Source organism: Oryctolagus cuniculus, chromosome 2 (genome assembly GCF_964237555.1).
Source record: "Oryctolagus cuniculus chromosome 2, mOryCun1.1, whole genome shotgun sequence".
NCBI lineage: Eukaryota > Metazoa > Chordata > Mammalia > Lagomorpha > Leporidae > Oryctolagus > Oryctolagus cuniculus.
In genome coordinates, this window is record NC_091433.1 from 67,473,204 (window position 1) to 67,488,527 (window position 15,324).

At 38.2% G+C, this 15,324-nt stretch overlaps 1 protein-coding gene across 3 annotated transcripts in view; it reads right to left on the reverse strand.

Moving 5' to 3' along the window:
• Positions 1-15,324, reverse strand: part of PDLIM3 (PDZ and LIM domain 3) — a 32,350-nt gene that overhangs the window by 13,531 nt on the left and 3,495 nt on the right. For all 3 annotated transcript variants that reach the window (XM_008250705.4, XM_008250698.4, XM_008250702.4), the window contains exons 2-3: positions 8,580-8,731; positions 7,281-7,365 (exon numbers count right to left, since the gene is read on the reverse strand). In XM_008250705.4, the coding sequence (XP_008248927.1) occupies positions 7,281-7,365; positions 8,580-8,731 (237 nt within the window). The remainder of the gene's footprint in view (positions 1-7,280; positions 7,366-8,579; positions 8,732-15,324) is intronic.

Below are 15,324 nucleotides of genomic sequence, written 5' to 3' on the forward strand. Positions count from 1 at the left end.
AATGCTTGCTATTGGTTTCCGTGAGCAGGCATAACCATCACACATGCTATTTTTCCCCCATTTCAGCCTGTTAGTAACTCCTTTAATTGTTGGAAAACAGGACAGGGAAAACGGGGCTTCCAACACCAGGCCACGGAGTCTGACTCCAGCAGCCCCCACTCTCCTGGTACTTGACACCTGTGATGTGGCAAAGAAAGCATTTCTCTCATCAGCCTTGGGCAGCAGATTGTACAGCTTCCTTAGCCCAAAAGGAGGGCCTGAGTTGAATAAAATCTGGCTGATGAGTCCATCTCGTGATCAAATGCTCTGATTCCCTGTTCACTGGATGTTTTTGCTCCATAATCATGGCTCATAGCTGAGGAGTTGAGTGGCATTATTGTTGCTGGCAATAGAGAGCAGAATGACTGCAACAACCAAATGTGGCTTTAGAAAAACGCCAAATCCTAGGACATGCAAAAATGTGTGCATTTATAGTGGTACAATCTGAGTCTTTTGGTTGATTTAACACTAAATTTGGATTGTCTGTGTTTTCTGGTTGTGATCAGCCATTATTATGGCTGGAAATAATTGTAAGTAAATGACAATGGTTTTGATACAAGTCTTTGTAACTTTTTGATATGAAAGAAGATAAAAGGCTAATTGCCTAATTTAGTTTTGGTGGATTATAAATCTTTCAGGCTTGCTGAAGAGTGAATCAGTCAGGATTGAAGAAATTAGACTTTGTGGAACTTAGGTTTCTCCCTCCCTCCCTCTCTCTCTCTTTTAAGAAAGTATGGCATGCTTTACGATGGCTTTATGGGGAAAAATACTCTGCCCTTATTTCTCCTTAGTCTTAAAATGATAACATGGACAGTGACTGTCCTGTAAATGAGACAGCTCCTGTGAAAATGTTTGTGCAACAATAATGTCTACTATTACTTCCAAATAGCACATAAATTAATTAGCTCAAGCTTTTTCTTTGCCATTTTCATTTTGGTTACATATATTACAAAGGTCACAAATGTGTAATTTGTTTTAAAAATCCTTCTTTTCTACTCAGATCATAAAAGCAAGGGTTTCTGATATGGGCTTCAAACATTTTTATTTAGGCTTTGCAAAGCATTAGTTTATGGGCTTCTAAAGTCATTCCAAAAAGCACAATACAGTGTATACACAAAAGCTAAACAGCCAATTTAAGTATGGCACTGAGAGGCAATATTCTATCCAAGTCTTACATCATCGTTGATGGTCAAACAGAATCAAAAGACAAAGCCAATTAGAAGTTTGCCATTCCATTATAGTTCCTTTTTACTTTTTCTGGAAAATCATGAGGGACAGAAAATACCAGTGATTTTTTTTTAATCTAGCAGTTAATATGAGGGTACTTCAAAAGGTTTGTAGAAAATGGAATTAAAAGGTAAGTTTTTTTGGTGCAAAATAAAAAAAATGATTTATTTGAATGGTAAAAGTGAGAAAGAGGGAGAGAGAGAGAGAGAGAAACATATAGACAGAGAGAAATGGCCACAATGGCCCAGGCTGGTCAGGCTGAAGCCAGGAGTCTGGATCTCCATCTGGGTCTCCCACATGGGTGGCAGGGCTCAAGCCCTTGAGCCATTTTCTGCTGCCTTCCCAGGTGCATTTGGGGCAAGTTGGATCAGAAGCAGAGTAGTCTGGACTTGACGTAGCACTACAATATGGAATGCCGGCATCACAGTCAGTGGCTTCACCTGCTGTGCCACAATGCCTGCCCTGGTGCAAAGCACATGAAGGGCCTTCAAAACGTTCACGAACGTTTATATTATGAACAACTATGCATAGGTTTCAAATTTTTTTTGCACCACAATAAATTTATATTTTTGGTTAAACATTGTTTTAATTCAAGAAGCAGAGAGACAGAGACAGGGACAGGCAGAGAGAAAGATAAGCATTCCCATCTGCTGGTTCACTCCCGAGACTGAAGCCAGAAGCCAGGAACTCAGTCTAAGTAACCACAAGGCTGGCAGGGACTCAGCCATTTGAGGAGACATCACTGCTGCCTCCTGGAGTCTGATTGGCAGGAAGCAGGAATCAGGACACGAACTCAGACTCAGACCCCTGCACTCTGATATGGGACATGGGCCTCTTAACTAGCATCTTAACCACTAGGCCAAATACCTGTCCCTAAACTTATCTTTTAATTGCCTTTTCCATAAACCTTGTGAAGTACCTCATTTAGTCCAGCTCTTGTGTTTATTCTATCCAGACAAAGCCATCCAAATGATTCTTGTCTCTTAGGAATTCAGTAAGTCATTATTCCAATAGTTAACACATTTTAAAATTATTATTATTCAATGTTAGGAGCTTATAGTGAGAAAGACTATTTTGAGTTAATGGGATGCTAAAGCTGCCAGAGTGAAAGCTAAGGAACTCGGCAGAGTGTGCAGGCACCAGGAGAACAGGGCTTTTCCCAGTGGCCTCCCAAGTCCTTGGAATGACCCCAGCAGTGACAGCACTCAAAGACGGCCACCTTCCCCTGATAAGCAGCCAGGCAATTACCATCTCCAATGGAAACCTAGTGTTTGATTCAACTATATATGAAAAATGATGTGGAAGCATGAAGTGAGCACACAATGAGGAAATTACTGTATTTCAGCAATTTATGAAATTTATGAACAATCACTCCCTCCTCATGCTCACCTCTCAAATGGAAAAGAAAGTTGACCTTTAATCATTTTTCCCTCCAATGGTTTGTTTCAAGTGTTTCCTGCATCTCACTGGGGAAGAGTCAGTGGAAATAGTGATTATGAACGTTTACTTCATATAGGCTGCCTTTCAGCTGTCAAAATATTGCAGACTGAAGGTAATTTTCTGAAAATGTAAACTAGTTAGCTCCCACACCACTGGCCTGTGCACGGCAGGACATCTTTATTATGAAAGGACACCATCCTTTATATGTGAAAGGAGACAGCTTTCTTCTTGGTTGGAGAAGAATCATCTTTGTTTCTGAGATCATCTTTCCTCTTTTGTGATAGGCCCATTATGCCTTTGAGTTGTTTAACATTAAAAAGATGAGGATCATGGTCCATATGAGAATGAAAGCTTTGCTAAGGGACAGGCACTTGTGCCTTCAGTGATGCCTGGTACAGAGAAATGCACGTATGCGGCTCAGGGACTATTTTCAGGCTTGTGTGCCAGAACTTGATTCAATTGCTGGGAGTTGCTCTAAACAACTTCTGTGGTCTCCTTGAAGCCTAAGATTCATGTCTAAATTCATAAAAACAAAGTTTAACTATTTAGAGATAGCATGCGAAACTGAAAAAAATTAAATAGTAAAATTTTATATCAATTACCACTATAACTATTTAAGAAAAAGCTCCATAAGCCTAAATCTACATATCAGGAAAAAGACAAAAAATAAATACACAAACATTTTATCATTTACGACTGGCCTTGGATAGTCAGATTTTTTTTTAGCTAGTGCTACCACTTTTAAAACAAACAAAAAAGAGTATTTTATTCTAAAGGCAAAGGTCACATAACTTAACAATAAGTGTTTGACATGGGTTGAGAAGTGAGAATTTAAATATTGTATTGCTCAATGACATTTAACTTTTCATCTATAATATTCACACATTAGAGCACAATATAAATTAGCATTTGTTTCTCAGACTGCACAGCTTTGTGGTCTAGAAGATTCACCTGTCTCTAGCCTACTCTGTTTGGGTGTTTGTGTGGGGAAAGCTATCTTTATGCATGCTTTGTACCACTTAAAGAAAAGCTAAGGTATATAACCATTGCTTAGCTTTTCTTCAGTCTCAGTTCACAAATTAAATTTACTCTTTGTTTTTTATCATCATGTTTTGTTCTAGTTTGTGCTATAGGATTTTCAGCTAGCAAAGGATGCATTGAAATGTAGCTATCTTGTGTAGGGAATGTCTGTTCGGAAGTACCAAATCATGTGAACTGGTCATGCAGAAATCCGCCCTGAGAATCTCATAGGGAATAGAAATCCTTTGGTCCATTAGGAGGAGAACTGAAATTGTTCTTATCGCTGAGCTCCTCAAACACTGGCCTCTCTGGAGGATGCCAGTAAGAATTAGTCATGACTCAAACTAATGGAATGTTCAAAGGCTCTGTCTGACTGGTTGCTGTAGCCCTTAATCTAATCTTTACCTTTTTTAAAAAACCAATTTCCTGTCTTTTCTCCCATTTGTGGTATCACAAATACCCATAATTTCTAACCTCCAAATGCAGGATGCATTGGCTAATAAATGACTGATGAGAGGACAGAATATTTAAAATTAGGATTATACCTTAATATCCAATTTTTGGAATAGTCATATTCAATGATTAATACTTGTAGGTTTCTAAAAGAGGCCTTGTTGGAGCTGCATTTCAGAGAACTACCCTTGGACTCCAGTTCTGGGGGGGAGGTTAGCAACACATAGGCTCCCAGCATGGTCTAGGTTGTCTTATACATAAGAAATACTTGGCTGAGCCTGGGAAGGCAGCAGAAGATGGTTCAAGCACTTGGGCCCCTGCAACCCATGCAGAAGACCAGGATAGTTTCTGGCTCCTGGTTTCAGCCTGGCCCAGCCCTTGCCATTGTAGCCCTTTGGGGAGTGAAATTAGTGGAGGACGGAAGACCTCTCCTCTCTCTGCCTCTCCCTTTCTCTGAAACTGCCTTTCAAATAAATAAATGAATCTTTAAAATAAATAATAAGTAAATACTTGCTGAATCACTTGCATGCTAGGGTGGGAGATGCAGCCATGAGTAAGGCTCACTGGAGAGCTGGTACTTTGACCAAAGCTGTCTAATTGGCTCCATATCTTTTATCTTATATTGATAAAAATCAGTTTAAAAATTAGAAGAAGTTTTGAGTGAAAAGTTAGTTTGCAGAAGGAAAAAGTGCAATTTTGGATTTGTGGTGTACATGGGAAAGGGAATAAGAATTACATCCAGTTTGTCCTGGTGATAATAAGAGATTGAGTGGCCAATAAATGAATTTGTGTGGGCCTTAAGCATCCCCTTTGTTGCAGCACCATTCAGTCTCTTTTTCTCCTGTCTGTCTCCAAGAGTTTAGCTGATGAGGGTGGGAGGAAGCAAATAGGCTTGGGCTTTACTGCTAAGGGCAATATGCAAGTGAGAGCCCTGCAGGGAGAACTCTAGTTTCCCTTTCCCAACCTTTTATCCTATCAGAGAAAATGTTGATTAGTGATATTATGATTCACCAATCCACTTTGGATTAACAGGGTAAGCCCCCATCAGAATTCAGATCCCTTCTCTATACTTATTACCTGTTTCATCCATTTTAACTTAAAATTTTTTTTTAAGATTTATTTATTTACTTGAGAGGCAGAGTTACAGACAGAGAGAGGTAGAGACAGAGAGGTCTTGCATCCGCTAGTTCACTCTCCAAATGGCTGCAATGGTTGGAGCTGAGACGATACAAAGCCAGGAGTCAGGAGCTTCTTCCAGGTTTCCCAACATGGGTGCAGGGGCCCAAGCACTTGGGCCATCTTCTACTGCTTTGCCAGACCATCAGTTGGGAGTTGGATTGGAATTGGGGCAGCCAGGACTGTGCTGCAGGTGGATGCTTAACCCACTATGCCACAGTGCTCGCCCTCCTCTTTGACTTTTGCTCACTCACCCTGAAGAGCAAAAAGTCTCAATATCCCTCTCAACTCCCAAGATCATGTGTACGTTTGGTCCTCAGAACTGGTCCAGGGCAGTGCTAGAAAAGGCACAGTTCATCTATAGGCCCTTGAGTTCCTTTCATTCACCAATCACCTATTTATTGAGTGCCCACTGTGGGCTCTGCCTTGGGAATCCAAAGAGAAGAGAACAAACTCAGGGCTCCTGCTTTCATGAATATTTTACATCCATTCACTCCTTTTGGATTTGTTTGCACCTCTTTTTGCTCTTAACAAATTTTAGGCTCAGACCCTGACTTCCCTTCAGTCAAAAAGTCTAGGACAAAAATCTAATTTTAAAATCTAACTCATTCCCTCTAAAGATTATTATATTATTATAATATTATATTACTATTATATTACTCGGGATGTTTCTCTACCCTGGGATGAGGGGTATTTTAGTGAAAAACAGAGCTTTGGTACACATGATGTGTCATGGCCCTTGTTACAGTCTTGAGGAGGGAGTTCCTGGTCTCTAGGAAGCCCTATCACATAGACAGCTTCTTGGGTCACCACTGAGAAAGGGCAGGAGGCTTCCTGGTCACAGCTTGGAGGCACCGGGGAACCTCACTAAGAGTGAATGCTCCCACCTAGTTGTGTATCTCTCTGAGTAAGTCAATGTGCCAAGTTCTTTGCATTATTTTGTTTAAATCATTGGGAAAGCCCTGTTATTTTATATTTATTTTATGCAGAAGAAAATAGAAGCTTAAGTAGACCATGGAAAGCTGAAAGAACAAATTCAGAAGTTGATCCTGACAGGGGAAGCATTGCTGCAACAAATGTGTCTTCAATTCACTTTCATTAGATGCATAGGAAAACCACACACTCATAACATCTACTCAGTTTAGGACTAGTACTTGTTTCAAAGGAGATATTAGATTTAAACCTCTGCACTTCTATACCTTGGGAGCTTCGAAGTAGAAGTTCTAATTCCCTTTTCTTAATTAGATTTTTCAGTACATCCCAATCGAGGTTTGATTTAATTTTGGTTTTTCTTGGACCTTTTGACACTGACCACAGTTAGATAAATAATCAGATTAGATTAGTTTAGCTCTCTAGCTAGAATTGCCTCAAGGGGAAATCCTTTATCTTTTGCAATTCAGCTGTCTGGGCAGAATCTCACTATGATAACACAATGTAAAACTCTTCTTAGAGCAAATCTAATTATAGAATGCCAGAATTTAGAATTAAAGAAGAATGTAAAATAAGATCTGGGGAAGATCTTGAAGGGTTGAGGTTCACAATAACTATTAGATTGGAGACACCTGTTTCAAATGGTAAATTCCACTTTTTGTTTTACTTTGCTTTAACAAGTTGAATTTCTTGGATTACCTCACAGCCATTTGGCAGAAGTTCATCATAAGAACTGAAAAAGTGCACTCTGTGGAGGTTTAGCCAAATTTTCCTTATGAGAACATATTTGTCTTTTAATAAGATGTTTGCCTAGCCATACTTTTCTTTTTCACTTGGTTTGAGAAGACATAGCCAATGTAAATTAATCACAGAGAGTAAAGACACAACTGCTTCATTGGGTGACCTGTTCCAGTGATTACATTTGCCTCTTCTCCCTCTGGGAAGGCATTCCCATCATTTAAAAGGAAATATATCATGTACTCTAAAATTCATACCTGTGGTTCTGATTCTAAGTTGATTTTAAAAGGATGAGCTTTCCCATCTTCAGAGACCTGTGGGGACCACAAGCGAGTGTCCGCTCTGTAAAGAAAATAAATTTCATAAACTCCAAATCTGAATGGTACTTCCAGTTTTAGCATACTTTAATTTCCCATTATGTTTGTGAAAATAGCAGCAACTCACACTAATTTAGACAAAGCAATTTTTTTGTTTATGAACATTATTCCCTATTTTCCCACCCAATTATTTTTTGACTTTAAGTGTTCTTTTGAGGAATCTAGAATGGATCAAGGCTGCATGGAGTACACTGTGAAGTTTCTGGAGAAAGTTGGCTTCTACTGCATGTGGGAAACAGTACAAGAGAGATTCTGAAGGTGCACTGTGTAGATCGCCATGAGGCAAATGCCCTGAATCTCTTCTACTTCCATTCTGGCCTACCCAAGCTACTACGGGAGACAATAGGTGATTTGCCCAGTGCATTTGCTATTGGCATTAAGAAAAATGTCTTTGTCCAACCCTTCTCATGCATCAACCTACAACCGTGTGGTTCCAAAGGGACTGCATGCCTGGTAGGAACACAGGTTATGCATAGATAGAGAAAGAATGTATTTCACCCCATGAAATGGCAGATTGGCTGGATGAGCCTTCTGTACCACAGCCGGGAAAAGTGTCAACACATGGTGACAGGATAACCACAAATTCCCATGGTAAGACATCATTATTTTCATGGCTTAGTTTCAGATTATGGGTCTGATGGCAAGAGATTAAGTTCAATTTCCTATTATTTATTTTTTTGGTCAGAAATGTGCCAGTGTCTAACACATTCATGTATATACTTTCTAACATTCTTCTGGACCGAATTGTATACAAAACAACCAACAGCGTCCAGGAACCAGTTTTTAACATGATCATATTTTAGAAAATCAAGTGATTCTTTTAGGATGCTATTTAAATTCCATCCCATTCTCCAACCACATTGAGAACAGCAGTATAACTAGTTGAGCTGTTCAGAGCTTTGTGGTGTATTTTCATAGTCAATACACTGTGTTAGTACAGGAAAAAAATTTTTTTTAGCCTCTCACATCCCAGAGAATTGTTTTTAGAAATGGTTTGTCAACAACCGGTTTGACTGATGTTAGGGAAGAAGAGACTTATGCGACTGATACATAAAAAAGGCAATCAAAATTCCAAGCCCTGTGACACTCTTTCACACTGGGAGGACGGAACCATTTATAGTCTGGTTCAGGTTCTCCTGCAAAACAGATCAAATTTTGACACCGTCAATTAAGAAGCACCTGTCAATTTTGAGACACAGCTGGTGTGCTGCTGCTTTAATCCTGTCCTGTGCATCAGCATGAGTCATGGACTCTGTACCAAAGCCATCAATAGCCAGGATGACATCACCAGGACACAGGTTGGCAGCTGCCGCCTTGCTTCCTGGAGTAATCTGGAAGAAATCATGGCATCATTAAAAAAAAAATCTTGTAATATCTTGAGTTTTGCATCTGATATTTGTATTTCAACTTGGTAACATTTTTCATGTTTTGTTGGGTGGGTAATCTTAAATCTAACTTCCAATAGCTCTTAATTAACTGTGTTAACTCTATTCTCCTATTATGTTAAAAAATCTGGTTTCTACTAACCACATTTCATCCAACATCACATCTCTTATTCTCTTTAAAACTTTTTCTTCTCTTTTTTTAAAGATTTATTTATTTATTTGAAAAAGTTACAGAGAGAGGGAGAGAGGTCTTCCATCCATTGGTTCACTCCCCAAATGGCCGCATCAACCAGTGTGGACCCAGGCCTAAGCCAGGAGCGAGGAACTTCTTCCAGGTCTCCCACGTGGGTGGCAGGGGCCATCTTCCAATGCTTTTCCCAGCCCATTAGCAGGGAACTGGATCAGAAGTGCAGCAGCTGGGTCTCACAACAGTGCCCACATGGGATGCTAGCATCGCAGATGGCAGCTTTATCCAATACACCACAATGCTGGCCCCTGAAAACATCTTCTATAACTCCCTGTCTGAATCACATTTTCACTGTTTTAAATTAGTAATTTGTTTCTTTAGCTTTTTTTGTCATCCAGAACTTTATATAGTTTTACTATATTTAAATAATTTTATATTTGAATTGAAATTGCTTTAGCATTCCAATAGTTTATCATCTTTAGAAATTCACATGAGAGCATACAATAGACTATATGCTGTGTCTCCCCAATTCATTTGTTGAAATCCTAATCTTAAATGTGGTGGTAATTGGGGGTGGGAGCTTTGTATAGTAACTAGGTCAGGTTGGGCCCTTATGAATGTGATTAGTGCACTTATAAACAGGATTCAGATAGAGTTACTAATTCTCTTTCAACCACATGAAGACACAGCAAGAAGCTGACTATTTGCAACCTGGAAAAGGGGCCTCACTAGAACTCAACAATGCTGGTAACTTGATCAGCCTCCAGAACTATAAGAAAAAAATTTCTGTTATTTATAGGATACTTAATCTATCTTTTTTGTTATAATAGACTAAACAAATCCAGGGCACATAAGGTGGAGAAATTGGAAGAAAGAATTCCTCTTGCACTTACAAGAAGTCATGTAATATACAAAATTGTAACTTTTCTTCTGAAATCCAAGGAAAACCAAATGCCTTCCAGGAAAGATAAGATGTGAACACAGGCTCACCTGTAGCAGAGCATGGAGGAAGATGTGGCTACTATATTAGCTGTTAAGAAGAATTCATCTATAATTATTAAGAAATTGTTGAAAATTGATAACTAATTAGCATGAGCATATAAAACTCTGTAAACTAAAGACACAAGGGAAATTTACATTCACTCATTGTCTCTTCTCCATGAATGAACAGATGGAGCAAACAGAAAACAACTAACAGAATGGTAGATTTTAATGAAATGACAACAATTACATTAAATCTAAATGATCTAAATACACCAATTAAAAAACAGAGACTATCAAACTAGATTCAAATGCAAGACCAATTTTATGATTTCTACAAGAAATTTACAAGTTTTTTTCTGAGGTGGGGGAGAAAAGGAATACTTAAGGACATAGGGGAGAATATGGTTTACTATTTTAAATATTTGAAAATAGAAAATTTGAAATTAGTACTATGCTGACTGTTCAAGTAAAGGCAATGATTACCTTAATCATTATACCTACTCTGCTTAAGCCTCATGTAGGCCTTACCCTGCCTACTTCTCACAAAGCTGCTGGCTCTGTAATAATCCTGATTTCCTTTCAGCTCCTTGAGTTGACTCAGCTTTTACTCTCTCTGGGCCTTTTCAGGCAAAGGTGTTTCTGCCTGAAATGCTACACCCACTCTTTGCCTGGTTGCTCCTTCTCGTCCTTCAGATGCTGCTTTCTCAGAGAAATCTCCCTACACATCTGAAGTAACTTCTGCTGTCTCGCCCACCACCATTCTTCACCATTGTGCTCTGTTCAGTTCCTTCATGAAAAGCATTTGTACTGTTGCTTGTTTCCTTGTGCATTGTCTGTCTTCCCAACAAGACTGGAAGCTCTTGAGGCTGTACATAGTATGTGTTCACTTGATACTTGAGTTATAACAGTTCAGTTTAGGATTTTTTGACTTTGCCATGGTGGACAAGTGATATGCATTCAATGGAAGTTTTACTTTATATTTTGATTTTTTATCTTTTCCCAGACTGGTCATGGAGATGTCGGGCAGCAGCAATGGGCTGTGCTCCCAGTCAGCTACTTGATCATAGGTGTAAACAACCACAGTGTTGGGCAAGTTAGGTGCATTAGATGCTTTTTTTGACTTACAATATTTTCAATTTATTATGGGTTATTGGGATGTAACCCATTGCCTATAGAATTTCTAATGCTTCTCATTGTATACCCCAATGTAGAAAATTAATGAACACTTAATTGAAGAATGATTGAACAAGCCCCCTAAATCATAGTTCAGAATGAACTAGTCCCTATGAACTCAAAGATTGTGGCTATTAATGTCAACCTACTGTAATGGTAGGAAATTCCCACAGTTTAGATCAGAAAAACACAAAGGACTTAAATCTCAAACTCATCCAGGAACAAACTAGATTGTTCCTAATGCTTTATTTGAGAATTAGTCATTAATTGTTTTTTTTTTTTTTTCAATTTGCTTATTCTAGCTATTCCATTTGACTTTGTGGTTCTAAGAGAGATACAAGTTAATCTAAATAAATAAAATCTCCAAAATGAAACATTTTTATGTGTCCTAGATCTTCCATTTTATCACTCAAATGTTTATTGTACTAATTTTAGTTCTGTAATCATCTCAGTTTAGGGATTATGTTGATTTTTCAATAGGAACAATTGATAGACTCTGGGAGAAGAGAACCAGGGATTATTACAGTTTAGCCTTTAGAAGGATTTTCATTTTCCATGTAGAAATCCTCCCAGTCCCAGAACTGTTAGAAGAACAAGAGTGTCCATTCTCAGCATGACTTGTAGGGATAAAAATAATCCTAAACTTTTAATTTTCTCTTGTTAAAAATCAGTACCTTGTATTCTGAAATATCTAAAGCCAGGATTCTTTTCTTTGAGTTAATACACCAGAAATCTTGGTTAAACATGTTTGCCTTCATTTTTTACTAATTAAAAATATTTTCCTTTAATTGATATGTAAACATATTTTTGTGTATAGTGCATTAATATATAGTTACAAAATAATATTTATATATACATTCATATGTGTATAAATAAATGTAATTTGAGAGGCAGAGGAAGAGAAAGAGACAGAGAGAGATCTTCCAAACACCGGTTTACTCCCTAAATGCCTGCAACAACTGGATCTGGGCCAGTCTGAAATCAGGAGCCAGGGATTCCATCCAAGACTCCCACACTCTCACGTGAGTATCAGGAAACCAACTACTTGAGCCATCATTTTGTGCCTCCAAGGCTGCATATTTGTAGGAAATTGGACTGGAAGTGGACGCAGGACTTGATTCCTTGGATGTGTGTGCCCAAGCAAGGGCTTAGCCCCCTGCATCACAATGTCCATCCCAATATGTTCACTTTTAACACATCACTGAGCTTTTCTAATATGTTTAAGGAGCTTGAAATTACATAATACTCAATTCTGATAGTGAAAAACTGAGCATTTTTTTAGATCTATTAGGTTGAATGAGAAGTAGGATATCTGAACTTAGATATCCATTGAGCTCAGATAATGAATACCTCAGTCAAACATTTTAGATATTGAATGTAACTGAAATGTATTAATAGTATTAATACTCAAGTTAACAATACTACCTTATATTGATGCAAAATGTTACATTTGTAAGCTCCTTAACACACTTTTGACCATTACAACAGCTCTGTGAGAGGCTGGACAAAGACAACTGCCTCTATTTTTCAGAGGGGGAGAGGTATGTAAGGTAACTGCAGCTTTCTACTAAGTTAGGAAAAACTGCATAGCTATGTCACCAGCTGTTTCAGAAATCAGGTAGGAGAACTGGTTGACAGTGATGCCAGACCTCACTTCTGACTTTGTATTCAGTTCCTGAAGGGGGTTGTGAGGAAGAAAAAAGAATGTAGAGAGAGGAATGAGAGGAGAAAACATGACAGATGACTTTACTTCTTCCTACATTTCAACTTTAGTATGCTAGTGACCAAAAAGTGAATGTAAAAGTGGCCTGGTTTTAGTAAGTTAAACTATTGCTTAATCACAAAAATCTGTTATTTCCCAGAATTATTTTATTATAATATTATAGCCTTGTATGATTCCTGTATTATTTTTCACAGTTCATTGTAACTGTTTTCCCAAATTAGAAGAGAGCTACAAAGAGGCAGACAGTTGTTCAATGTGTTATTTATTACTCATGATCATGATCATAACTATTGAAACTACTAGAAAGGTAACTGGATAGAGTACTGCCAACAACCACTGAGCACCATGATTTCAAACTTGTCTGATTCTAAGAATCACCTGGGGTCCCTGTTGAACATAAAGACCTCTAGCCCACTCCAGAAGTCTGGAGTTAGACATCAGAGTCTCGAGAAGAGGAGCCATGGAATTTGTGTTCTAAACAAGTGTGTCAGAGGGTTTCTGTTAAACACATCAGCACATTACTTGGGTACAGTTTGGGAGAAAAATTAGCTTAAAAGTACAGATTAAGCATCTGTAGTGCTCTACTTACCATGGGAGACAGAAGGGAAATAAAAACATGGCTCTGAAATGATTTTTATGCTAAGAATAAAAACGATTGAAATAGTTATGGGGCAAGAGAAGTATATACTGAAGGGCTGCACTGCCCTTCAAAGCAAAACTGTGACAAACTCCATCACTCAGTTGTTCTCCATTGCGTAATAAGCTCCGCATGCCTCATCTGACATCCATAGCCTCCTGCACTGGATGCACTTGGCTGCAATGGGCATTTTTACAGCCATGCCCCACACCAGTTACATCAGAATTTCTGTGTGCACCTGTCCCTGAATGTTTTCTTAAGTTATCTGAGGTGGTTCTAATATACAACCAAGCTTGAGAACTACTTTTGTATTATTATTGACTATATTATTTTACTTCTTAAATCAATCTTATGAAATACTTATCTCTATTTTAAAATGAGAAAATGGATGATCAGAAGTATAAGAATCTTGTTTAGGGTCACACATCCAGTGTGTGAAAACCTGAAGTTCCCACCTAGGTCTGTCTCACTTCATGGCCCAAGCTCCTCGACTATCCCACAATGCCTCTCCTACAAGTAATCTCTTCCCCTGCCTCATCTTATCTCATTGGCTTTGGTTTTCTTGTGGGATCTTGGAAAGATTGTGTCATGTCCCTTCTCTTCAACTGATATGTGGACTTCTCAAAGGGTGGAAATCCATCTAAGTTGTGATTGTATCCTTCACAGTGCGTTTCATATACAAGACCTTCTGCACTAGGTAGACATTTGGAAGACGTCTGACACTTGTGAACATATGAACCAGTGCTTTCATGTAGACACAATTTTTGTTAGAACAAAATGAAACAGAAAAAAAGGTAATCAACCTTTCTATTATAATTTTTCAGCCTGGAATAGGATTGCATTCAACTGTAAATACTCCTTCTAAAAGTTCAAATTTTAAATATGAAAGATGTTAAAGTTATACACTTTTCTATGCAAAAATTAAGAATGCACTGACACTCGTTTGTTGGTCCCCAAGTTCATGTTAGGATTCTAATAATGACCCTGGGTGTGCTCCGAATAGAAAAGAAGAGTGAGAGAGGGAAGTGGTGATGGGGAAGAGAGAAATGATGAGAAAGGGCATACTATCATCTGAGGTATACAATCGCTTTATATATGTACACAAAAGCAGCTTGCCTCCTACCCATACTGGAACTTTATGAAAGCAGACAATAAACATGTAACCTATGATAGCAGATCCACCTTCTGGATGTTCCAAAAACTTAAGAGAGGGACTTCTCAGAATCTTCTTCAAAGAGGAAGAATAGAAGCTCACTTAGATATGTGAAACTTAAACTTTATTCTGTGAAATGCCAAGACCAGTATATATGGTGTTTGTAATAACCACTAAACTGAAGATCCAAAACTTAGGTTTTTCTATTGCACAAAGTATAACACAGTTATTGCCTAGGAATAACTTTCCTATAAATTGTGTGTATCACAACTAATTACTGAGTTCGTTTTAGGATATCCAGTGTCTGAATGTAGTTTACTTTTCATGTTTTTATGATACAAAGATTTACCTGGTTGATTAATTGGATTGTAAACATTGTGGGGTGGGAACACTTTGTCCTAATTTTGTGAACAGTCATTTCAGTTGATGGAGAGAATTGTATTCATCGCCCTCCCTCCTACAAACTTTGGTTGGAGCACCATTGGTTATGAGTTTCTATAGTCTGCATTTGTATAGTGTGGGGCAGGGAGAGGAGAATACAGCTTGTAGGAGGACAAAAGCTGATTTAATTGACTTCAGGAAATTCATTTCGTTTACAAGAAAATTTTGACATTAAGTGTAGACATTGATAGTTCAATTCTTTATATGCTTAAGAACTTACCTAAAACAGATAAATCAACTA